Here is a 26103-nt window from a genome sequence, read left to right on the forward strand (position 1 = left end):
CCAGATATTGAATCAAAACAGGCAGGGCCAGCATAGAAAGATCCCGTCCGCTGGCCCTGTCAATCAACAAGCAGAGGGGGCGTCATTACCATCGGAGGATGCGGCTGCTACCAGCAAGTAGCCGCCCTACTTGCTGGTAGCAAGGTAATTTACATATTTCAAAAATCGATTTTTAACAAATTCTACTGAACGAAAATCATTAATTAGCTTATGTATGATGAGATCGCAGTGTAGGGATTATTAGTAAAGAAAAAAAAAATATACGGTTTAATGGGGTGACAGAAGCCCTTTAACTTTTTCTACATGTTCAGATTACAGTGCAAACATCCACAGTTTCTCCTCCGTCTTCCTTTTTTATCATTGTAAACCCATCTCCTTCTCCCACTGCCTCTACCAGTTGGGGTTCCTTGTTACACATGGGACACAGTTTATTGCGTATGGATGATGCTCTCATCCATATTATAAGATTCCATCTTTCCCCAGAAGTAATGGGAAGTGCTCCATGAACTTGCTGACCTCGGTGAAGTATTCCATGGCCAATGGTATGTTCCATCTCAGTATATCTTCTCTCATTGGATGGCACCTGTAATACGGTAGATAGAGACCATATCAGAAAATTCTGCACTTATAGAGGATGGTCCTCATTCGGTGTCACCCTCAATAGTGGTGTTAGGAACACTCTTGTCTATAATGCTCAGGGTTTTAGGTGGCACTTAATAATTAATTTCATAAATGTCCATTTTAATGATGCGATTCCTAGGAATTATTAATGAGCTAGTTGAGTCATAATACCTTAGGCTATTTTGGTCTCTATTGTCCTAGAAAGATATATGCATGGTGTGCAATTTGAAAGCAGGCCTTTCGGATATAACCGAAAATGTGCAAAAGTGATAAATATGACATTGACATGCATGTTAAACGCCATTCTTAAATTCAGATATGCCAGTAATTTGGTGTAATCACACTGATAAAGCTCCCTAAACAAGGAAATGCATGGTAGTTTTGGTTGGTGAGGGGATTAATGGCATTATCTGTGGAGTTGTAGGGCCACAAAGGGGTTAATGCACCTTTTAAAAGGGGTTGTCTAACTTCAGTAAGTGGCATTTATCATGTAGAGAAAGTTAATACAAGGCACTTACTAATGTATTGTGATTATCAATATTGCTTCTTTTGCTGGCTGGATTCATTTTTTCCATCACATTATACACTGTTCGTTTCCATGGTTACAGACGACCCTGCAATCCAGCGGTCATGGTATAGGAAAAAGCATCAGTCTCTCTGGTGGCTGTGATCATGGGAGCGCATATAAAGCTACAGTTTTTTCCTATAGTGTGCAAGCACGACCACCACTGATGGATTGCAGGGTGGTCTGTAACCATGGAAACGAGCAGTGTATCATGTGATGGAAAAATTAATCCAGCCAGCAAAGGAAGCAATATGGATAATAGCAATATATTAGTAAGTGCCTTGTATTAACTTTCTCTACATGATAAATGCCACTTACTGAAGTGAGACAACCCCTTTAATTTAATTTTATTTCCTCTAAATAGTATGTGTAAGTCAGATATATCGTATTTTTCAGACTATAAGATGCACCCCCCACAAAAAAAAGTGAGGGGAAAAAATGGAAGTGAGTCTTATAGTCTGAATGCTAATGGCTACTTCAATTATGGAAGCAGTCATTAGTATACAGGAGGCACGGGGGAGCGGTGAGGGAAGCGCTGCACTGGCTCTACTCACCCTCCATGGTCTTCTTCTGGGCCCCACTCTGCACTGTGTCCTGACTGAGTACAGCGTCAGGATGTAGTGCACATAATCATGCAGCATCACCTGACACTGTGCGATGTCAGATCAGAGTGCAGTGTGGGGCCGAAGAAGACCAGGAAGCGGTGAGTCCCAGTGGAGTTTTTAGTTTTTTTAATGTCTGACAGGGTCTGATCAGAGGCTGATGATGGCTCTGATAGAGGCTGGGGGTGTCTGATCTGAGGCTGATGGGAGGTTGGGGTCGGAGCTGAGGTCTGATGGATCTGGGGGATCTAATTTTTGGGGTATGATCTTAGTTCTGATGAAGAATGAGGGTCTGATGAGGATTGGGGGTGTGATCTAAATCCTAGGTGCATCTTATAGTCTGAGAAATATGGTACATCTTGTACAATTACCTCTCTCATGTCAGAAAAATACAGGTTTCCATCAGTGAACTCTTTTCCTAGTGAAACATTCAGAGTGACCTCAGAGTTGTCATAGTGGCAACTCAAATCCAAGTCTTTATCCACAGAATACTGTACGACAAAAGCTTTGTGACTATCCAAGCAGCCCCCACCCCAGTCTGGATATAAAACAGAGGCAAGGGGACGCAGATATTTCTCACGAAGAGGAGTAGCAAAGGACTCATCTAATCTAAGCTCATTCAGAAGGACCTAGACACAAAAACAAAACAGGTGAAGTCTGGTATACATTTTTTTTATGATGCATGTTTATACGTCGTGGTCATATTGTGTTTTTTTGCTGCGATTTCTTCAAAAGGATGGAAAAACTCAAATAATGACTATCACAAAAATAATAGTTAAAGAGTAACTACACTTTATAAAAACTTTTGGTATCTCATAGTAACATATCAATGGTTTTGATTGGTGGGGTCAGAGTACTTAGCCCCCGCTGATCACTAATATGAAGAGTTAAAGGGCTGTCTCTCCTCACTTGTGAAGATGGAAATAAATGTGGCCTCATAGACTTCGGTATTCTGCAGCAAGGAAAGACAGCTCTGAGCTGAACACTTCTAACTCCTTATATTAGTGATCGGCGGGGAAATCAGTACTCCGACCCCACAAATCAAAACCTTTGATATGACATAGCAAAACTCTACCCTGGACTGAATGGTAGAAGTTTTAGTCCTCATCTGGTCCCCTGCATGATAATCTTAGCATCCCCCAAAAAGTAATCTTCTTAAACCTTGAGTTACATTGTGGATGCTTTCAGATGATCGTAGTTTTGTGCAGTTCATCAGAATCAAAGTTTCGGCAGATCGTGCCGTGTAATCAGTACTCTGCTGTCGGCAGTGATTCAATATGGGGACGAGCAATGGCATTAGTAGGGATGAGCGAATCGACTTGCATAAAACGTTGTTTTTGTGAGCTCCAAACTGTATTATAATGTATTGACTCCGATTAGCCAAAGTTATTACTTCGTGAAGTCTTGCGTACCACTTGGAACCGAACCAGAGTTTGGTACAAAGGTTTTTACAGTAATAATTAATTACCTAAGTTATTACACAAAGTCTCGTGAGACTTCGCAAAGTAATAACTTTGGCTCATCGGAGCCAATACAATCTAAAACTGTACGGAGCACAGTCGATTCGCTCATCCCTAGTCATTAGCAATCGCTCCTCCCCATACTGTGGAGGAGATCGCTGCATGTAATAGCAGCGGCCTCCTCCGCTAGCAGAATAATCGTCTGCAGAATATACGGGTGTAATAAGACCATTTATCTTTATTTGTGTTTTACAAAGAAGCCAGGACGATATTCTCCATCACTTTTAGTTCCCCAATCTGCGCCACTGTTGCACCTGACATGAGCACTGCACCAATAGAACACGTAAGGACTGCTTACAGATTACCTGTCTATATTGTCTCATTCACACTATAGAATTACTGTATGTAACAAAACTACTGAAACAAAATACAGAAAGTAGGGTTGTTTCGATACCAATATGTTGATTTGGTTTCAATGCCATAAAAAAGTATTGCAATACTCGATACCAGGCAAAAATAAAATAAAACACAAAAAAAGCCTTTTGATTATTTAAACGTAAAACATTTATTGAATTAAACAGAAAAACCTGCACCAGATATCAGATTGTCAGAGTTCGATATTGAATTTGACAATGTAACAATGCTAATGAGGAGCCTTCACCTTTCCTGCCCGACTCCTCTTTAGGCAAATAATTCTGGAGCATTTATTCTATGTTTTACAAACTCAACCCCAACTTTACCCCCATGTTGCCCATTATGTGAGATGGTACACTACTTTGGGGGTCACTTACTATTAATTAGGGCTGCACGATATGGGAATTTTGTGCGATTGCGATTAGGGCCCTAAAAATTGCGATAACGATATGCGATGCAATATTTTAAAGGAATTATGCTAGAGGTCTATTTGCTTGGATTTTCCCATATGAGCCGCTGACGCGGCTGGGTATGACATAGTTATGGGGGATCTGTGGAGGACGCTGTTATATGGGGGATCTGTGGAGGACGCTGTTATATGGGGGATCTGTGGAGGACGCTGTTATATGGGGGATCTGTGGATGGCACTGTTATAGGGGATGTGTGGAGGACACATAGGGCCATGAGGGGGGCCAGCTTAAGACATATAGCATCTTATGCTGGTCCCCCTCATGTGTCCTAAACTGGGCACATAACTGCCTTTTGCGTGTAAAGTGTTTTACTAGTGTGTGTGTGTGGGTGAAACAATCTCTCTCCTAACAGGTTCGGCCTCTGTACTCACTATGAATGCAATGCACTGCAGCGAGCGGCAGCGTGCTGGCCGGCCGGCGCGTGACTGACGTCACTTAGTAACGCTCCTGCTTCCTGAAATGGGAGGAGCGTTACTAAGTGACGTCAGTCACTCGCCGGCCGGCCATTGCATTCATAGTGAGTACAGAGGCCGGACCTGTTAGGAGAGAGATTGTTTCACCCACACACACACTAGTAAAACACTTTACACGCAAAGGCAGTTATGTGCGCAGGGCCCCTTTATATATAATCGCGGCATTTTCGGGTCGGCCAAATCGCCATATCGCGATTCGATTATTTTTTAGATTTATCGTGCAGCCCTACTATTAATGTAAGGCACATAGGGTCCAGTCCAAATGTGCCCAGCCTGACATTAAAAATAAGTGACCCCCATCATGTTTAAAACATGGCAGTGGCAATATTGAGGTTAATGAGTCACATTAACCCCAATCTTGCTGGCTGCCTGATACAAATGTTTTTTGCCTGCCTTCATTTTGAGGCAGGCTAATCACTCTAGACTTGCACTGTGCGGGTGTGGGGTACCTTCTATGCTGGCTGTTCAGGGCACTGACTCTGGCGCTCGGGCTGACAGTAAACTGTGCACTCAGGAGGAGAAGGATTTTGCCGCTGCTGCCGTTCGTTGAGCTCACTAACTCAGCCGGGCGCAGCGGTCATTTTATTACCTCCCCCGCCCCTCCTCCTGCTTTCATTAATAGCCAAACATTCATTGGCGCACTGTGGAAGTGGTGCGGGCAGCTTCAGAGCCCGCTTACTTCATTGTTCTCACAGCAGCTGCGTCATAGGAGGGAGAGATTCCCTCCACTGTCTGCCGAGAAAGCACACGGCATATTATCATATAAGAGGAGAGCAGTCTAGCATCCTGATACCGAATCTATACTGGCATAAATGTATCGATTGGGTATCGAAAGTTCGATACCCGAAACAACCCTAACAGAAAGTTTTGTCTGTATGTACCAGCATTCCATATTTTTCTTGATTTTTTATTTTTTTATGTTACTACATAAATAATCATAATTGACATAACCGTGGTAGTGAAAGTAAAATACCCCGTAGTTATTCATTGTATTTGGCCGTCCCTTTTCCAAGTGTGATTTCTCAAAGTGTTCAAGTTCTTCCACAAAGTCTCTGCAGAACTGAGGAACAAATATAGGGAAACTATATATCCTTTTACCTAAAAACAAAAAAAAAGGTAATACATATAAATGTCCACAGTTCCATGGAACTAAACACCTTTTTATTTTTGCATCAATGTCGCCACATAGGGACTTTATTTTCCAAGATGCCAGAGAACCCTGACTGTTATGTCAGGGTTCAGGAATGGGTCAAAGAAAACCCACTTTTCATTGACATACTGCTCAAAAGGATCTAAGAGGATTTTAAAGCTTGTATTTTTCAGTAGAGGCACGATTTCATGTTTTTCTTAAAAAGTTTTTTAAACTGGCATCACACATATCAAAAAGCACACTACCTGGGATTGAATACAGATGGTTTAAGAGACCTTCCAAACTTGCATCAGGAGACTCACAAAAACGAACAGCTTCCAAAAATTCTTCAGCTAAAAAACACTCCTTTTAATAAAAAAAAAAAAAAAAAAAGACAATTATTAAACAGAAATCCTGTTAGCATCGACATGCATTTGGCTGATAGAAGGTCTGTAACACGTAGCTCTTTATTATATATATTCAAGAAATCTTGCCAAAATAAGATATAGGGATTAAGGGAAAGACAGAGAAGAGTTTAGTTGTCCTTCAGTATGTAACAGCTCACTATACACTGTATGGCCATCATCCCAATTGCCACATGTGAAGATGTTATGTGCAAAACTGACCAAGATCCTCTTTGTCTATTCCTTAAAAGGAGTTTGCCAGAGCTTTTAGGGTCTGGAGTGTTGGAGCTATGCCGATCAGATATCGATGGTCTATCTTGAGGATAAGCCTTCAATATAAGGGTCCGGCTACATGGGGACATGTGTCGTGTGACATCAAGGGGTATGGCTACACGCCTGTGTTGCACAACATTTCATGTAATTAATTTTAATGGTGTTGCTGTGGGACATGCTGCGACTGTGAGGCGAAAGTCACAAAAAATCTATCCAAGTAGGTTTTTTCTGTGACTGTCGCGTCATAGTCGCAACACCATTGAAATACATTATATTAAATATCGAGCAACAAATGTCACCATGTAGCCATACCCTTTTGTATTGCACGACTTGATGTCACATGACACATGTTCTTGTGTAGCCGGATACTTATATTAAAGGCCTATCCTCAGGAAAGACCAGCAATATCTGATCGGCGGAGCTCCAACACCCCGAACCCCCACCGATTAGCTGTTCTGCAGTAGCTCCAGTGCTAGAACTACAGAGCTCAGGTCAGAGTGGATGGAGTTGGTTACTGCAGCGCTGCTCGCATTCACTTCAATGTAGTAACCAGCTCCGAAGCTGTGTAGTTCTCCAACAGGAGTTACTGCAGAAAAGCTGATCGGCCTGGATGCATGCATCGATCACCCGACAATTAGATTTTGTTGGTGTATCCTGAGAATAAGTCATCAGTATAAAAGAAAAAAAAAAAAAGAGTGTTTCACAAACAGAAATTCTAATTTTTGCCTTCCCACAGTCTGCAGGAGATTATTTTTGGCCATTTAGGATGTCAAGATGCCACTCAAATGAAAAGAGTGTGTGCAAACTAAACTACAAGCATGGAAAAGAGATTTCCACTGCATGCACATGCTTGAAGAATTACCTGCAGAACATATACTTCTGGGTGTAATGGTTTATAATAAAGTGAAATTTCTGCCTTTCTTCGAATTGATTCTTCTGCCAATGTCATTCGTCTCTGTACCTCTTTCTTAACCTGAAACAAAGTTATATATAAATTAATATAAAAACAATGGGATCTTAAAGGGTAACTGTCATTTATTTTTATTTTTTATGTAATTGGATTGGTCTGACTAAGTCGCGATAAAAATTTGCGATTAGAATATTCACGATAAAAATTTGTGATTAGAATATTTGCAATCAACTACTCAGGAGGAAGAGGGCGTGTTTAAGTCTGGAGAAAGCCGATTGGTTGGGGTGAGGCTGCGCGTTCCCGTGATGAGCCAAATGAATTCTAGGTAGTTAGGGAGGGAGGTCTTAGCCTCAGGGTAAGGATATCGGCGGCCATCTTGAGAAGACAGTCAGAAAGAAGTCTTGTGAGGAGCGGTTGCTATGGACGGAATCTTATTAAACAAGTGGTATGTGAACACAATGATTAGTGATTATGGATTATCACCACTGCAGCAACAACATATATTAAAATTGAATTTTGAGTGAAAATATGACAGTTATCCTTTAAGTGAAAGGAAGCAGTGCCCGGAGCTACGGCTGAAGTGCTGGTCGGAAATGGTTGGGGGGTCCTGAGGATATGCCATCAAAATTACAGTATGTTCACACTATAATTTGTAGCACAGAATTTGACACAAATTACGCCTCCAAAAAAATGCCTAAACTGCAAAAACAGCGCCTGAAGCACAAGCACGGTTTTAGGAGCAGTTTCATACCTCTCATTAAATTTATGGGAATTGTGGGCATGAATTCTGTGTGAAATCCAAGTCAAGAACAGACACGTCACTGCTTTTTTTTCCTGTGATGCAGTGTTTAAAACCACGGGGGGAAAAAAGCTCTATATGAATTCACATGCATATTCCTCATTGAAATCAATGAAGGTCTGCGTGCATTTGTGGCACAGAATCCGAGCCAGAAACCTGTTGTGTGAACATACACTAGGAGGACCAGAAAACCCCTTTATTAGCAAATTGTCAACTGATCCTGTTGATTTTGGAAGGTTCCTCCACCATTTATCATGTGTATTGCTGACTTTAGGCAACTAGAGGATTTTAAAGGGATTCTGTCACCTCCCCTCAGCCAAAAAACGATTTAAAAGCAGCCATGCAGCACAGCTTACCTGGATTAAGCTGTGCTGTTTAATCTTGAAATCCGTCCAGCAGTTACTTTAAAAAACGACTTTGATCAATAAGGAAATGCGTCCTGAAGGTGCCCAGAGGGGCGTTTTTTTCTTCCTAGTGAGCCCAGTACCGCCCCTCTTTCAGTGCCCAGCCCGCCTTCCTTGTATTTTCTAACTGCCGCCCCCAGCCTGCCACAGCCTCTCCTGCCTCTCCTCCCCCTCCCTCACGCCGAACGAAGTCTCGCACAGGCGCAGTACCCACTGAGGGCTGCGCCTGTGCGATCATCAGGAGACTGAGGGCGGCAGCTTCATCTTCGTCACTGGGCATGCGCCGAGCCCAGTGACGTCCGATGCTCGCTCTTCCCTCAGTCAGCAGGGAAGAGCAAGCATCGGACGTCACTGGGCTCTGCGCATGCCCAGTGACGAAGATGAAGCTGCCGCCCTCAGTCTCCTGATGATCGCACAGGCGCAGCCCTCAGTGGGTACTGCGCCTGTGCGAGACTTCGTTCGGCGTGAGGGAGGGGGAGGAGGGGGAGGAGAGGCTGTGGGAGGCTGGGGGCGGCAGTTAGAAAATACAAGGAAGGCGGGCTGGGCACTGAAAGAGGGGCGGTACTGGGCTCACTAGGAAGAAAAAAACGCCCCTCTGGGCACCTTCAGGACGCATTTCCTTATTGATCAAAGTCGTTTTTTAAAGTAACTGCTGGACGGATTTCAAGATTAAACAGCACAGCTTAATCCAGGTAAGCTGTGCTGCATGGCTGCTTTTAAATCGTTTTTTGGCTGAGGGGAGGTGACAGAATCCCTTTAAAGAAACAAAATTACGGTATTTATAATTTTTATTCACATTTTCACCCTGGCTCTTGAGCAGCATGGTATAGGCTGGTTGTATATCCGATTACACGCTGAATGTGCTTTATTTACATTTTATGGGAGGGGGGGGGGGGGGGGGTCTATATTTTACGCCTCTGATACGTTTGTAAGAACCAGTAGCATAATCTCAGCAGTAAAAAAGTGTATACCGTCTTTCAGCCATACCGTTTCCAGTAAATGTGCAAACTTCTCGACGCCATGGCATCCTTTGCTTTGTAAAGCCTAAAAAAGCAAATAAACGCAGATTATTAAACCCACGTTTCATAAAGCATTCAACACCTTAACTCTATTGGCTTATGAGCTCCAACATTTTGTTCCTTTTTCTTTTAGAAAACTTTTGTGTTAGGCTACTTTCACACTAGCGTTTTTCCTAGATCCAGCAGGGTTCAGCAAAAGCACTTTCGTTACTGATAATACAACCGTCTGCATCCGTTATGAACGGATCCGGTTGTATTATCTGTAACATAGTCAAGACGGATCTGTCATGAACTCCAGTGAAAGTCAATAGAGGACGGATCCATTTTTCTATTGTGTCAGTGAAAACGGATCTGTCCCCATTGACTTGCATTGTGGGTCATAACGAATCCATCTTGCTCCGCATCCCATAACAAAAAGAAAACCGCAGCATGTTGCCGTTTGCTCTCCGGTATGAGAATGGAACGGAATACATTTTGGAGCATTCCATTCTGTTCAGTTACGTTTTGTCCCCTTTTTACAATGAATTGGGACAAAATGGAATCGTAAATAAAAACGCTAGTGTTAAAGTAGCCTTAAGGGTTTGCTGCAGTATTTAATTCATTTCATGTATCCTGCTTACTACACAATTTGGAGGACCAAATTCCCTTTACTTGAAGAATGAACCCTTGAATGGGGCCCTAAAGTGACCCTCTGGTTCAAAAATTAAAATCCACATTGACTTAGGAATGAACACTGACCTGGCGCCCTCCTCTTCATATTTTCAGCTGCAGATTTGCCAATTCTCAGGCTCCTATTCTGTCATCCAAAATGGCCACCCCTCTTCTAAGAATGCTTGACCAATCCAAGGGCAGCAGGAAGTGTCCTGGACTACTAAAAGCATAATGTACATAAGGTAGTCTGAGAAGAGGTGCAGCCATTTCAGATGACAGAAGAGAAGCCCAGGAATTGGCTGGCCTGCAGCTGAAATGATTAAAGGGATTGTCCGTTAATATCAGATCGGCAGACTCCCAGCATTCATGCCAATTAGCTGTTTGAAGGGAATGCAGCGCTCCTATGAGCTCTGCATTCTTTTCACTGTTTACCCGCTCACTGTCAACACTGCAGCGGCAGGCAGTGTAAGGCTAGTTTTACACTGCCGGCGTGAGATCCGGCAGGTTTTTCCGCCAGAGAATGACAACAGGCAGAGATCTTGAAAACTTAGGGAATCCTGAAATGAGGCCTTTGGCCATGTGCATCAGGCCAAAGGCTAGGGCTACATTCAGTCATGCACAATTCAGAGTACTAATTGAGAGATTACTGCAACCATGATGTAACCCTGATAAAAAGAAATGAGTATTACACTCACCGGTAATCCGGTTTCCTGGAAGTCTCCATGACACCACATGCTGAGATCGACTCCCTCCTGATTGGACAGGAAAAACACAGAGAGGTTAAAACCCCCACCCCCTCCTCACATCACCAGTGTATTTTAACGAAGAACCCCAGGATGAAAGGATAATAGCTAATAGCAGAACAAAGGGTGGGATGTATGTGGTGTCATGGAGACTTCCAGGAAACCGGATTACCGGTGAGTGTAATACTCATTTCCCCAGTCGATCTCCATGACACCACATGCTGAGATAATATCAAAGATACAATTAGGGGGGGACGACTGCCGACAGGACCTTACGTCCGAATCTTAGGTCATCGTTAGCGGCTAAGTCTAGTCTGTAGTGCTTAGTGAAAGTATGAACTCTTTTCCAGGTTGCTGCCCTGCAAATTTGTTGTAAGGAGGCTGAAGCTTTTTCCGCCCAGGAGGCGGCCATGCCTCTCGTAGAATGTGCCTTTAGGGAAGCAGGGACATCTTTTCCCTGGGCTTTGTATGCTTCGGAGATGGCCATCTTAATCCATCTGGAGATGGAACTTTTCGCCGCTTTCTTCCCCTTGTTAGGACCTGAAAATTGGACAAACAAATATTTGTCTATTCTCCAATGACTGGTAGCTTCCAGGTACTTTAAGACGGCTCTCCGAACATCTAGTGTATGGTAAGTGATTTCCTGATCATTTTTCGGGTCGTCACAGAATGAAGGAAGAACGATGTCCTGAGACCTATGGAATGTCGAAACTACCTTGGGGAGGAAAGTCGGATCTAGTTTGAAAACTAATTTGTCCTCAAATACTGCAAGGAATGGTTCTTGGATGGACAAGGCCTGTAGCTCACAGACCCTTCTGGCTGAGGATATTGCCACCAAAAAAATAGTTTTAATGGTAAGCCATTTGATGTGGGTAGAGTCCAGAGGTTCAAACGGATCGGAGGTTAGACCCCCTAGTACTGTATTGAGGTTCCATGGTGCCACCATGTTTCTAATTGTAGGTCTGATCCTATCTGCTGCCTTAAGGAATCTGGATATCCAGGGATGTTCTGTTAGCTTGGTATTATAGAGTGCTCCTAGAGCCGATACCTGGACCCTAAGGGTATTGGGGGATAGACCTAAATCTAGCCCTTCCTGAAGAAAATCGAGGATTAGCGAGATGTTGGCTCTGAACTGGTTGAAGGAGGTTCCAGACCAATCAGCGAATTTCTTCCATATTTTTAGATACTTGTCATTGGTACTCTGTTTCCTGCTAAGGAGTAAGGTGTTCACTACTTTTTTAGATAAACCAAGCATTAATAAGTTGGATTCTTCAGAATCCAGGCTGTTAATTTTAGTATTTTTAGGTCTGGGTGAGTGATAGGCCCCTGACTTAGAAGGTCTGGCCTCCGAGGTAGAGGGAGAGGAGCTTCCATGCTGAGGGCTTTCAAGAGAGAACCAACTTCTCTTGGGCCAGAAGGGGGTTATCAGGATTAGTGTACATTTTTCTTTTAGGAACTTCTGTAGCACTCTGGGGATAAGCGGAAATGGGGGGAACGCGTAGACTAAGTTTGTTGTCCAACTCTGGTTGAAGGCGTCTACGGCCCGAGGATGATCCCTGGGGTTGAGGGAAAAGAATTGGTTTAGTTGATGATTTCTCCTGGATGCAAACAGGTCTATGGTCGGCTTGCCCCATTTCTTTGTGATCAGGTGGAAGGTTTCTGGTGCTAACATCCATTCCCCTGGGTCTAGTCTGTGCCGGCTTAGGTAATCGGCCTGAATGTTTAAAACCCCTTTCAGATGAACCGCTGAAAGAGATTGTATATTGTCTTCTGCCCAGGAAAAGATTTTGTTTGCCAGGCTCTGTAGTAGGCGATGTCTTGTGCCTCCCTGGTGTTGGATGAAGGTCACGACTGTAGCGTTGTCCGAGTAGACTAGTACGTGACGACCTTCTGCCAACTGACTTGTGCGTTTCAGTGCTTCCCACACTGCCCTCAGCTCCTTGAAATTCAAGGATTGTTGTCTCACATAATTCCCCCCATGTTCCCTGGTAGGAGTTTCCCTGGACGACCGCTCCCCAACCGTGGAGGCTGGCATCTGTCGTAATGACTAGGGGGAGATCTTGTGCCCAGAAGATCCCCTTCTCTAGGTTGGATTTGCTGAGCCACCAATTTAGTGATTTTTTGGTTTCCGCATCTAGAAATATTTTCCTCTCTAGAGTTAATTGTGATCTGTTCCATTTGTCTAAAATGAACTTCTGGAGCGGCCTTAGATGGAACTGTGCCCAGGCTACTGCCGGGATGCAGGCTGAAAGACTCAATAACACCTTCATGGCCTGTCTTATTGAACAGAACTTCTCCGTCTTGAATTTCCTCAAGGCTGTTTGAAGTTTTACTATCTTTTGGGGTGGAAGAAAGGATCTTTGGGAAACTGTGTCTAAAGTTATGCCCAAAAAAACCTTCCGTTTGGACGGGATTAAATCAGATTTCCCCCAATTGATGAGCCAACCTAGGTTCTGTAGATGATCCAGGACTAACCTGAGATGGGGTTCCAGGGTCTCTATGTTGTCTGCCACTACCAGTAGGTCGTCCAGATAGGGGATCACACAAATTGCCTTTTCTCTCAGGGTTGTCAAGGCTTCCGCCATTATTTTGGTGAAAACCCTTGGGGCAGAAGAGATCCCAAAGGGGAGACACCTGAACTGGAAATGCTGAATATTTCCCTTCAGTTCTATCGCGAACCTTAGGAATTTCCTTGACGACCTGTGAATTGGGACGTGATAATAGACGTCGCTTAAATCTATTGTGGCCATCACTGCATCCTTCTTTAAGAGCTTCACTGTTGACTTCAGGGTCTCCATTTAGAATTTTTGATATCTCACATATGAGTTTAGGTGTTTCAAATTTATAATCACTCTGGATTTCCAGTTTGGTTTCTTTATAATGAAGAGACGGGAATAGAATCCCAGTCCTGTCTGATCTTTTGGAATGGGCTCTATGGCGGCCAAGGTTAATAAGTTCTTTAGGTCGTTTTTTAAGGTAGTAGTTTGAGATGGGGGAAGGGTAGTGATCACATATTTCTTCCGTGAGGGGAAGAGAGTACATCTATCAAGTAACCCTCTTCTATAATACTTAAAATCCACCGGCTGTTTGTTACGTGCTCCCAAGATCCCAGAAAGGAGCTGAGTCTTCCCTCCACTGGTATAGCGTCATTGCTTGCTGTTGGATGTGGAGGCTTCAACCCGGTTTGGGTTGAAGAGGAAACTGCTCCCCCTGCCTCCCTTCGCATAGCTCCACCTCCCAGTCTTCCCTTTATCTTTTTTATTCTCGGGCTGAAAGAATCGGTCACGAAAGGGCTGCCTTTTTTGTTTATATCTCTCCTCTGGAAAACCCCTCTTTTTATTTGTCGCATTTTCTAGGATTTTATCTAAATCTTCTCCGAAAACGTACTGACCGTGGAAGGGAAGTGCGATTAATTTATTTTTTGACGTGATATCTCCTGACCACGCTTTAAGCCATAGTGCCCTCCTCGCTGTATTTGAGAGAACAGCTGTACGGGCGGATAGTTTAACCGATTCGGCTGCTGCGTCTGCTAGAAAGGAGGTTGCCATCTTTAACAGAGGCAAGCTCTCTAGAATTTGATCCTGCGGTGTCTTATTGACCAGATGTATCGCCAGCTGTTCTAGCCAAAGGTTTAGTGTTCTGGCCACACATGTAGAGGCTACGCCTGGTTTGAGAAGGGCCGCCGTAGTCTCCCAGGTCTTTCTTAAGAGACTTTCCGCTTTCCTGTCTAGAGGATCTTTTAGCTGCGCTGAGTCCTCGAACGGTAGCGCCGTATGTTTTGTCTACTTTCGGTATGGTCTCCCAGTCCGTACAGTCCTCTATGCTAAAGGGGTAACACCTCTTGATTCCCCTTGGGATAAAGGATCCTTTATCCGGTTTTTCCCATTCGGACCGAATTAGTTTTTGGACGCTATCTGGAACTGGGAAAACCGCCTTTTTCCTTTCCCCTAGACCCCCCCAAAATTTCTTGTTGGGTAGATTTAGGAGCTTTAGGTATCTCCATCTGAATGGTGGCCCTGATAAGTTCATCAATATCTTCGGGATTAAACAGGAAGCGCTTGTATTCACCCTCTTCATCTGAAGATGCCGGGTGTTTTTGCACTGATTCGGAGTCTGAGACCGCCAGCCCCTCAGAGTCGGAATCCAGGATAAGCAATTTAATGCTACGGGCGTCCTGAGGGGGGGCTTTGGGGGGAGAAGGTTCCTTGGCAGTTAAGGCTAGCTGGACCTCTTTCATAACTACTTTCCTAATATCTTCAATTAAACTAGAAGACTCCGATTTGATGACACTGGCGGTACATTCTTTACACAGGGGCTTGGATCCAGTGTTAGACAATCTTTTGCAGCATATACCACACTTCCTAGTTTTTTTAGCTGTAGAAGCCGAATCCTTTTCTTCCTGAAACGGTAAGGGAGGAAAGGATGAGCAGACTGAACCATCCATACAAAGCATGTGCCTGAGAGCAGGTTACTCACGGTCCCAGGATTTGATGCAGGCTCGGTTCCAGAACCCGGCGTGAGGGGTGTACTCATCCTTACTCCCGACCACTCCAGAGATGCTCCACCAAACACCAGAGCCACGCTATGCAGGGCGCCATTACACAGGTCCTGTGAGTTTTTATAGTGCCTTCTTAGGCTTCAGGACCTGTGGCGCATGTGAATGACGTCAGCGCGCTTTGCTCCGCCCCCGGCGTCTGACGTCATTCTCCTGCCTGCCGGAAGGGACACATCATAGTGCCGATCCGCCGCGTTCTTCCTTCCCCCTGCATCAAGCCCTCCGGGACCGCCGCAGAGGGAATCTTCGCAGGGGCAACTTGTCAGCGCCCGAGCCCAGGCCTACCCGAACGGAGGAGGGAGAGCTGCACTGCAGATCCGACCTCGGCCTGTGAAAAAATCAATCCAGGTGAGCCCAAACGAGCTCCGTGCACCTCTCCTGCTTCCTATCCTGATGGGACAGGAAAAACACTGGTGATGTGAGGAGGGGGTGGGGGTTTTAACCTCTCTTGTGTTTTTCCTGTCCAATCAGGAGGGAGTCGATCTCAGCATGTGGTGTCATGGAGACGACTGGGGAAAAACTATCTCCATAGGATATGCCACAAATGTCTATGGGTTTCCACCTGTGAAAACAGCACTTATAAGGTGTATGTAGATCTCCTGACCCCGTCCTGTGAGTCCAATCTGCATTTTTTTACGGATTGCACACTGACCCAATCATTGCTATGGGGTCCATACGTGTGCTGTCCACATCCAAATGTTCGTTCTGCAAATCACAGAACAATTCCTATTCTTGTCCGTATTGCAGAAAACTCGAAAAATGTGGATGGCACACGGAAGGTGTTTCATGGTTTGTGGACCGATTTAACACTGAGAAAATATAAGGTTATGCATATGGGAAGGAATAATGCAAGTCACCCATACATACTAAATGGTAAAACACTGGATAACACTGACATGGAAAAGGACCTAGGAATTTTAGTGAACAGCAAACTAAGCTGTAGAAACCAGTGTCAGGCAGCTGACAGGGGCAATAAGATAATGGATTGCTCCAAAAGGGGCATAGATGCCCGTGATGAGAACATAGTCCTGCCACTTTACAAATCACTAGTCAGACCACACATGGAGTACTGTGTACAGTTCTGGGCTCCTGTGAACAAGGCAGACATACAGTTGCAAGAAAAAGTATGTCACCCCTTTGGAATGATCTGGATTTTTGCACAAATTGGTCATAAAATGTGATCTGATCTTCATCTAAGTCACAACAATAGACAATCACAGTCTGCTTAAACTAATAACCCACAAAGAATTAAATGTTACCATGTTTTTTTTTTATTGAGCACACCATGTAAACATTCACAGTGCAGGTGGAAAAAGTATGTGAAACCCTAGAATAATGACATCTCCAAGAGCTAATTGGAGTGAGGTGTCAGCCAACTGGAGTCCAATCAATGAGATGAGATTGGAGGTGTTGGTTACAGCTGCCCTGCCCTATAAAAAGCACACACCAGTTCTAGGTTTGCTTTTCACAGGAAGCATTGCCTGATGTGAATGATGCCTCGCACAAAAGAGCTCTGAGAAGACCTACGATTAAGAATTGTTGACTTGCATAAAGCTGGAAAGGGTTATAAAAGTATCTCCAAAAGCCTTGCTGTTCATCAGTCCACGGTAAGACAAATTGTCTATAAATGGAGAAAGTTCAGCACTGCTGCTACTCTCCCTAGCAGTGGCCGTCCTGTAAAGATGACTGCAATAGCACAGCGCAGACTGCTCAATGAGATGAAGAAGAATCCTAGAGTGTCAGCTAAAGACTTACAAAAGTCTCTGGCATATGCTAACATCCCTGTTAGTAAATCTATGACACGTAAAACTCTAAACAAGAATAGATCTCATGGGAGGATACCACAGAGGAAGTCCACTGCTGTCCAAAAAAACATTGCCGCATGTTTACAGTTTGCATAAGAGCACCTGGATGTTCCACAGCAGTACTGGCAAAATATTCTGTGGACAGATGAAACCAAAGTTGAGTTGTTTGGAAGAAACACACAACACTATGTGTGGAGAAAAAGAGGCACAGCACACCAACATCAAAACCTCATCCCAACTGTGAAGTATGGTGGTGGGGGCATCATGGTTTGGGGCTGCTTTGCTGCGTCAGGGCCTGGACGGATTGCTATCATCGAAGGAAAAATGAATTCCCAAGTTTATCAAGACATTTTGCAGGAGAACTTAAGGCCATCTGTCCACCAGATGAAGCTCAACAGAAGATGGGTGTTGCAACAGGGCAACGACCCAAAGCATAGAATTAAATCAACAATAGAATGGCTTAAACAGAAGAAAATACGCCTTCTGGAGTGGCCCAGTCAGAGTCCTGACCTCAACCCGATTGAGATGCTGTGACATGACCTCAAGAAAGCGATTCACACCAGACATCCCAAGAATATTGCTGAACTGAAACAGTTCTGTAAAGAGGAATGGTCAAGAATTACTCCTGACCGTTGTGCACGTCTGATCTGCAACTACAGGAAACGTTTGGTTATTGCTGCCAAAGGAGGTTCAACCAGTTATTAAATCCAAGGGTTCACATACTTTTTCCACCTGCACTATGAATGTTTACATGGTGTGTTCATTAAAAACATGGTAACATTTAATTCTTTGTGTGTTATTAGTTTAAGCAGACTGTGATTGTCTATTGTTGTGACTTAGATGAAGATCAGATCACATTTTATGCCCAATTTGTGCAGAAATCCATATCATTCCAAAGGGTTCACATACTTTTTCTTGCAATTGTAGCAGAGCTGGAGAGGGTTCAGAGGAGGGCAACTAAAGTAATAACTGGAATGGGGGGGGGGGGGGCAGTATCCTGAAAGATTATATAAATTAGGGTTAGGGTACTTTCATACTTGCGTTTTTTTTTTTTTTTCCGGCACAGAGTTCCGTCAAAAGGGCTCAATGCCGGAAAAGAACGGATCAGTTATATCCCCATGCATTCTGAATGGACAGTAATCCGTTCAGGATGCATCAGGACGTCTTAAGGTCAGTAATTTTGACTGATCAGGCCGAAGAGAAAACCGTAGCATGCTACGGTTTTATCTCCGGCAAAAAAAACGGAAGACTTGTCTGAATGCCGTATCTGTCCTTCCGGTCTACGCATGTGCAGACCAAAAAAAAGGTGAAAAGAATAAATGCCGGATCCGTTTTGCCGGATGACACCGGAACGACCGATCCGGCATTTCAATGCATTTTCCTGACTGATCAGGCATTTAATCAGGATCCTGATCAGTCTTACAAATGCCATCAGTTCGCATACGTTTTGCCGGCGACAGAACTGCTTGCCGGATCACTCTGCTGCAAGTGTGAAAGTAGCCTTATTCACTTTAGAAAAAAGACGACTGAGGGGAGATCTCATAACTATGTATAAAATATATCAGGGGTCAGTACAGAGATCTCTCCCATCATCTATTTATCTCCAGGACCGTGACTGTGATGAGGGGACATCCTCTGTGTCTGAAGGAAAGAAGGTTTGTACACAAACATAGAAGAGGATTCTTTACGGTAAGAGCAGTGAGACTATGGAACTCTCTGCCTGAGGAGGTGGTGATGGTGAGTACAATAAAGGAATTCAAGAGGGGCCTGGATGTATTTCTGGAGCGTAATAATATTACAGGCTATAGCTTCTAGAGAGGGGTCGTTGATCCAGGGAGTTATTCTGATTGGAGTCGGGAAGGAATTTTTTATTCCCCTAAAGTGGGGGAAATTGGTTTCTACCTCGCAGGTTTTTTTTCCCTTCCTCCGGATCAACTTGCAGGATAACAGGCCGAACTGGATGGACAAATGTCTTTTTTCAGCCTTATGTACCATGTTACTATGAAATACATACATGGCCATGAGACCCAAGCTGGAGTGGCAAGCAGCAGCCATATTCAGACTATATGGGGGGAATTTATCATTAGGAGAATATTTGAAGTCAGTTTTGCTTCAGTCTGTGTTGGAGAACTTTGGGACACATTTATCAAATGTCACATGTTGTTTGATAAATTTAACTTGTCCTTAAACCTAACACTTCTGTCTAGAGAAGGCACTCCACTAGTCCTACTCTACCCTCCTCCTGGAGTGAGATTGCAACTTTTAAAAAAAGTCACAATGATAAATCAGGAGTGAAACTCATTAACATAGCTAACCACACTCACTTTCCCACCCATTTTACAAAACTGGAGAGAGTGGTGTAGCATTGCGCAATCGCATAAATTTTGAGCAAGTGAGTGCAAAAAAAGTCACAAAAGCCCTATTTTGCGACTTTTTGATGCCAGAATTCTGGAGTGAAGGTATGATAAATCAGGGCCAGTAACTTTACGTTCTACCTTATTCATACGGGATCAACAGTTAAAGGGGTTATCCCACAGAATGTATTACTATGCAGTGACCAGTGCATTTCCAATGACGTATTATTGCAATATATATGAAAAGAAATGTTAGGCCTCTTTCACACGAGCGTGTCCGGATAAGGTCCGGATGCGTTGCGGCAAACCCGCGCGAGTAGGTACCCAACTGCAGTCAGTTTTGACTGCGATTGCGTACCATTGTTCAGTTTTTATCGCGCGGGTGCAATGCGTTTTGCACCCGCATGATAAAAAACTGAATGTGGTACCCAGACCCGAACTTCTTCACAGAAGTTCAGGTTTGGGTTCAAGGTTGTGTAGATTGCATTATTTCCCCTTATAACTGTCACGGATAAAGTTAGCAGATAGCTCGAACATATAAATAAACGAGCGACTGGCTTGATCCCAAACTAAGGAGCTTATAGGTGAGCCCTATAAAACCCTAAGAGCTCTCCCTGACTGCCATGCACATGCAAGGGTCTGTATGGTAGACGATTGCATGCCCGCATACCTAATACTGTGTGACACCTGAAAACCCTATAATAGTGAGGGGACACAACCACCGGCTCCCTGCACTTAATACGGACGGAGTCAGGGTCACGTAGAATCAAGCCAGCAAGGAAACACAATAAAGTAAATGACATCTGAACAAACAGCAGAAGCAGCCTCCAGCAGTGAACACCTCATCCAGGAAGTAGTGTAAACCGCAAAGTGAGGCAGTATGGGAGGGATTATAAAGGAAGACGATTAGTAGAAATAAGTGACACCTGGCAGAAGGAAAGGAGATGAGAAAGTGAAACTAAAACAAAGAACATCATACAAGAGGTAGAGAAGAACGTCTGCCAGATCTATCTTCTAACAGAACTGGCAGTGACAATAACATGGTTATAAGGGAAAATAATAGCATTCTGAATACAGAATGCATAGTACAATAGGGCTGGAGGGGTTAAAAAAAAATATATAAAAATATAAATAAAATGTAACTCACCATAATCCACTTTATCGCGCAGCCGGCATCTCTTCTGTCTTCTTCTTTGAGGAATAGGACCTTTGATGACGTCAATGCGCTCATCACATGGTCCATCACATGATCTTTTACCTTGGTGATGGATCATGTGACAGACCATATGATGAGCGGTGACGTCATCAAAGGTCCTATTCCTCAAAGAAGAAGACAGAAGAGATGCCGGCTGCGCAAACAAGTGGACTAAGGAGAGTTAAATATTTTATTTTATTTTTTAACCCCTCCAGCTATATTGTACTATGCATTCTGTATTCAGAATGCTATTTTTTTCCCTTATAACCATGTTATAAGGGAAAATAATAAAGATCGGGTCCCCATCCCGATCGTCTCCTAGCAACTGTGCATGAAAATCGCACCGCATCCGCACTTGATTGCGGATGCTTGCGATTTTCACGCAGCCCCATTCACTTCTATGGGGCGTGTGTTGCGTGAAAAACACAAAAATAGAACATGCTGCGATTTTCACGCAACGCACAAGTGATGCGTGAAAATCACCGCTCATGTGAACAGCCCTATAGAAATGAATGGGTCCGGATTCAGTGCGGGTGCAATGCGTTCACCTCATGCATTGCACCCGCGCGGAAATCTCGCCCGTGTGAAAGAGGCCTTAGAGATTTTTATGTAATTAATTTTTCTCGCTGGTAGCGACCCATGCCGTTTGCTTCTGTGGCTAAAATTATGGTCCACCTTCTCCTGCATTCAGTAGTGGACTGCCTTGCTCCTTTCCTCCTCTCGGTGTAGAGACTTCATAGTGAAGCAGTTCTACCAACCCAGACGCCTCCCTACTGCTAAGAGCAGTTTCAGACGAGCGTGTCCACTGCGGAAAACAAGCTCCTCGTGGGAGTGGGATTTCCAGGACCACACGGCCATGATAATGATTTATAATGCTGTGTGTCTGCCTGATCTCAACTGTAATAAACTGTATTCACATAAGGCCTCATGCACATGACTGTGCCTTTTTTGTGGTCCGCAAACCGTGGATTCCCAAAAAACTGAAGCCGTCCGTGTGCATTCCGCAATTTGCAGAACGGAACAGGCAGCCGTCAATATAAATGTCTATTCTTGTTCGCAAAGCGCGGATAAGTATAGGACATGTTATATTTTTTTGCGGGGCCGAAGAACGGAGCAATGGATGCGGACAGCACACGGAGTGCTGTCCGCATCTTTTGCGGCCCCATTGAAATTAATGGGTCCGCATCCGAGCTGCCAAAACGGTGGCTCGGATGCGGACCCAAACAACGGTCGTGTGCATGAGGCCTAATGCTATCAGTACAAATCATTACAGTTGAGGTTGGGCAGAGACACACAGCATTATAAATTATAAAAATGCCATGCGGTGTGGTCAGAGGAGCAGAGTTCACTATGGGAAATCACACAGTGAACGCCCTCTTCTGAAATGATCCTAAATTCAGAGAAGTACATACGACCTGCAACACTAACTCCAGCATGATTGGATTTTTGCACAGCGCCACTATAGACATACATTACATGAAATGTCATGTGACACATGTCTATGTGTAGCCCTAGCCTAAATATCCGATAAGAGTGGATCCCAGAGGTGAAACCCTCACCATATCTCAAGAATGGAGCCCCGTTGCGCACAGCCAGGAATGGGGAGGATCCCGCACATGCACAGCTCTTGCCAGTCACTGTTATGGGATTTCTGAAAATTGCTGAGTAAGCGCACTTGTCTATTTTCTGATGTCCCACAGCAGTGAATGGAAAAATCTACACATGCGCTGTGTTCTCACAACTGACAGCACACAACAGGCCTCATTCGTGAGGCAGGAGCAGATCCCAGAGGTGGGATTTGCACCTATTGGAAATTGATGGCATATTCTGTGGACATGTCATAAATGGGACAACCCCTTTAAAGGGGTATTATCATCTTAATGATCACTGTTAAATCTGTTAATAATTTAACAGTGATCATTTTTCTAAATATATTTTATTAACAAATCCCAACCCCTTCGAAAAAAATAAACCTATACTTACCTGACTGTTGTCTTCCGTCTCCCCTGGTTACGGCCACCGCTCTTCTCAGGAATCGCGGTGGCCGTGCGTGCGCAGACGACTTTTCTTCTCCCGGCCGGCCGCGCGCTGTACTGAACGCGCACGCCGAGTCCGCGCATGCGCCCTGGTGACTTCTTCCTAGCAAGTATACTATACTGGCCAGGAAGAATTCACCAGGGCGAATGCGCGGACTCGGTGTGCGCGTTCAGTACAGCACGCAGCCCGGCCAGGAGAAGACATCAATGAAGATGGAGCCCACCCCCTGCCGAGTGCCGAAACCAGGAAGTGGACGGCGCGCCGGGACCAGGTAAGTATGAAATAGGCTGTTGAGAAAACCCCTTTAAAGGAGTATTCTGATTACATTAAGTTATCCCCTACCCACAGGATAAAAGATAACTATTAGATAGTTGGGAGCCCTACTGCTGGGACCCCCACCGATCATGAGAATGGGGGACCTGTACCTTCTGCAATGAACAAAGCAGCTGCTCCTTTTATTTCTATGGGAATTCCAGTGATAGCTGAGCACTGTACTCTGCTTTTTCTTACACACTCCCATAGAAATGAATGCCTAACTGGTCGCTCCGTTCATTTCAGGGGGGTGCAGGGGAACTGGATCCCCGTTTGAGATCAGTGGGGGGTCCCAGTGGTAGGATCCCCACTGATCTGTTATCCCCTATCCTGTGCAGTTAGATCATCAGCATCTGATCAGTGCAGGTCCGACACCCGGGACCCCCGCCGATCAGCTCCAGGAGCGCCGCGGCCTTCTCACTGTTTACCGCAGGCCCAGTGACGTCACGACCAGTATCAATGGCCTGGCGGGGCTAAGTTCTGTTCACTTTAATGGAACTTAGCCCGCCCAGGCCATTGATACTAGTCGTGACGTTACTGGGCCTACAGTAAACAGCGAGAAGGGTGCGGCTCTCTTAGACCTGATCAGCAGGTGTCCCGGACCTCCGCTGATCAGATGCTGATGAGCTATCCAGAAGATAGATCATCAGTTTTAAAAAACTGCAGAACCCCTTTAATGTAACTGAAATCTCCCTTTAACGAGGGCTGCCTGCAATGCACTCCTGGGTGCTGCTTACCCACAGAAAGTGAAGAGACAATTGCTACAAAGTGGTAAGTAAAAAAATAAATAAAAAAAATAGGTTTTTTTGGGTATGATATAGTTAAAATACTAGAGTATAATATTCCATATATTTTATTAAATTAATAGGATAACCCTTTTCAAGATCCATTGTCCCTATACACCAGTTTAATATCTCCTCACTCGATAAACCCTTATACACCTGCCTGCCAAACTGGAGCACAGGCTTTATGTTTTTGTGCCTATGTGCTGATTGTTGCCCATGACACAGTGCGAACAGAGCCTTACCTGTAAAAGACAAATTCACACTCGACAGATTTGTTGCACAAATCCAAGTACGGCTGTATTGAAACGATTTTTAGGGTACATTCACAATTGCGCTAAATGAATCTGGCCTAGCTGGACCCTAATGACTATAATGAGACCCGGGAGGATCCGGCAGCTTTCCGGCGAATTGCTATCTTTCTGTCAGACAAAAACAGTTGCATGTAGGGGTGGGCGATATGGCCTAAAATCTATATTGTGATATCATTTTAAGCATGTGCGATATGCGATATATATCACAATATATTCTATATTTCGGGGGGGGGGGGGGTTCAACTTCATTTATTTATTTTTTAAGCTTTTTATTTAATAACTATTAGCCTCCTTAGGGGCTAGAACCCTTGTCCTAGTCACCCTGATACAGCTCTATTAGGGCGAATAGGACCTCACACTCTCCCTGCTGCCCTGTGCTCTGTGTACAGAGCAGCAGGGAGCTGACTATGGCAGCCAGGGCTTCAGTAGCGTCCTGGCTGCCATGGTAACCGATCGGAGCCCCAGGCTTACACTGCTGGGGCTCCGATCAGAAGCTGCCACCCTGGGGTCACTGCCACCAATGATTTGTGTGGAGGGGGGGGGGCCCACAATGAATATAATACTTAGAAGAGGGGGAGTAGAAGGGAGGGGCTGTGGCCACTGCACCACCAATGAATATAGTTAATATGCCTGAATACAAACATAGCCTGCATGTGCCGGCCATATCCCATACCTGGCCTCTATTACTGCGCGCCGTGATCCACCGCAATTAACCCCTCAGGTCCTCTCTGCTCTCATTGGTGGCGCAGTGGCCACAGTCCCTACTCCTCCTACTCAGTTCTCATTGGTGGCACAGTGGCCACAGTCCCTACTCCTCCTACTCTGTTCTCATTGGTGGTCAGCGGCAGCCGCACACAGTGGGGACGGAGGGACTCCCTCCTTCTCCACTGTGTCGGCTCAGAACATGGTGCGTGCCTAGAGCGGCGCATGCCATGTTCTACCGCAATATTATAAACAAAATCTCTATCGTTGTCCAAATTTATATTGTTTATATTGCATATCGTGTATATCGCCCACCCCTAGTTGCATGCAATGTTTGTTTGTTTGTTTTTTGTCCAGCCGAAAACAAGAACTTATGCTGGTTATAGTCAATGGGATACGGGGGTTGAACTCCGGCAGGCTCTTCTCTGCTGGATCCATTTAATTCAGCATCATAGACCCCTATGGTCCCCCGAGTTTGTATTATTAGCCCCCCTCCCCCAGGATTTGGGACTGTATTATACTAAGATGCGCCCATGTTAGTCTGATTGAGGCTTTTACACACAACTGGCCATAGAACAGCCAATTATGACTTCTAATCCCCACAATAATAAGTAGAGAGATGTTATGGTGGGTCCTGTCTTATCCCCTGTGTCCACACAGTGCATGTATGAGAAAGGAAGGGCAGAGGACTACCTCCTGATAGTCCCTGGTGAACTGCTGCACGTCTGTAAACCTGACATGAAGATGGTATTCCTCTATGAAGATGTTATCAGTGAAGAAACAGGCGCAGGAATAAGATGGCGCAGCGCCTCGGCCCGACATGACACACAACTAGGAAGACCCCCTGTAACCTGTGGACTCCATTGCGCATGTGCACAGCCACTTCCGGACACAGCAGGTGACTGCCCCGCCTCCAGGTCCAGAAACCGTCTGCAAGCTTTCCAGTGCGGAGGTCCAGTCACAGGCAGCCGACTTCCCCTGCGTCCGACGCAGGAGCTGTGGAGTTTGACACGGTCCCTTAGGGTTTCCGGTGTCACAGTAAAAGAGGTCCCCCGGAAACATGTCTCGTCGCCTGTCAGTCATTCTACTGTATGCGTTCAGGTACCACTG

At 44.8% G+C, this 26103-nt stretch overlaps 1 protein-coding gene across 1 annotated transcript; it reads right to left on the minus strand.

Moving 5' to 3' along the window:
* Window positions 1-247: 247 nt before the first annotated feature.
* OGFOD2 (2-oxoglutarate and iron dependent oxygenase domain containing 2) lies at window positions 248-25818 on the minus strand. Its single transcript, XM_044275714.1, has 7 exons — window positions 25687-25818; window positions 9512-9568; window positions 7274-7384; window positions 6001-6100; window positions 5579-5703; window positions 2160-2417; window positions 248-583 (listed from the first exon to the last, which is right to left on the minus strand). Exons 1-7 carry the CDS (start codon window positions 25813-25815, stop codon window positions 308-310), a joined length of 1056 nt encoding a protein of 351 aa, XP_044131649.1. The 5' UTR covers window positions 25816-25818; the 3' UTR covers window positions 248-307.
* Window positions 25819-26103: the final 285 nt, after the last annotated feature.

The sequence above is a fragment of the Bufo gargarizans genome, chromosome 1, assembly GCF_014858855.1.
Source record: "Bufo gargarizans isolate SCDJY-AF-19 chromosome 1, ASM1485885v1, whole genome shotgun sequence".
Lineage (NCBI taxonomy): Eukaryota > Metazoa > Chordata > Amphibia > Anura > Bufonidae > Bufo > Bufo gargarizans.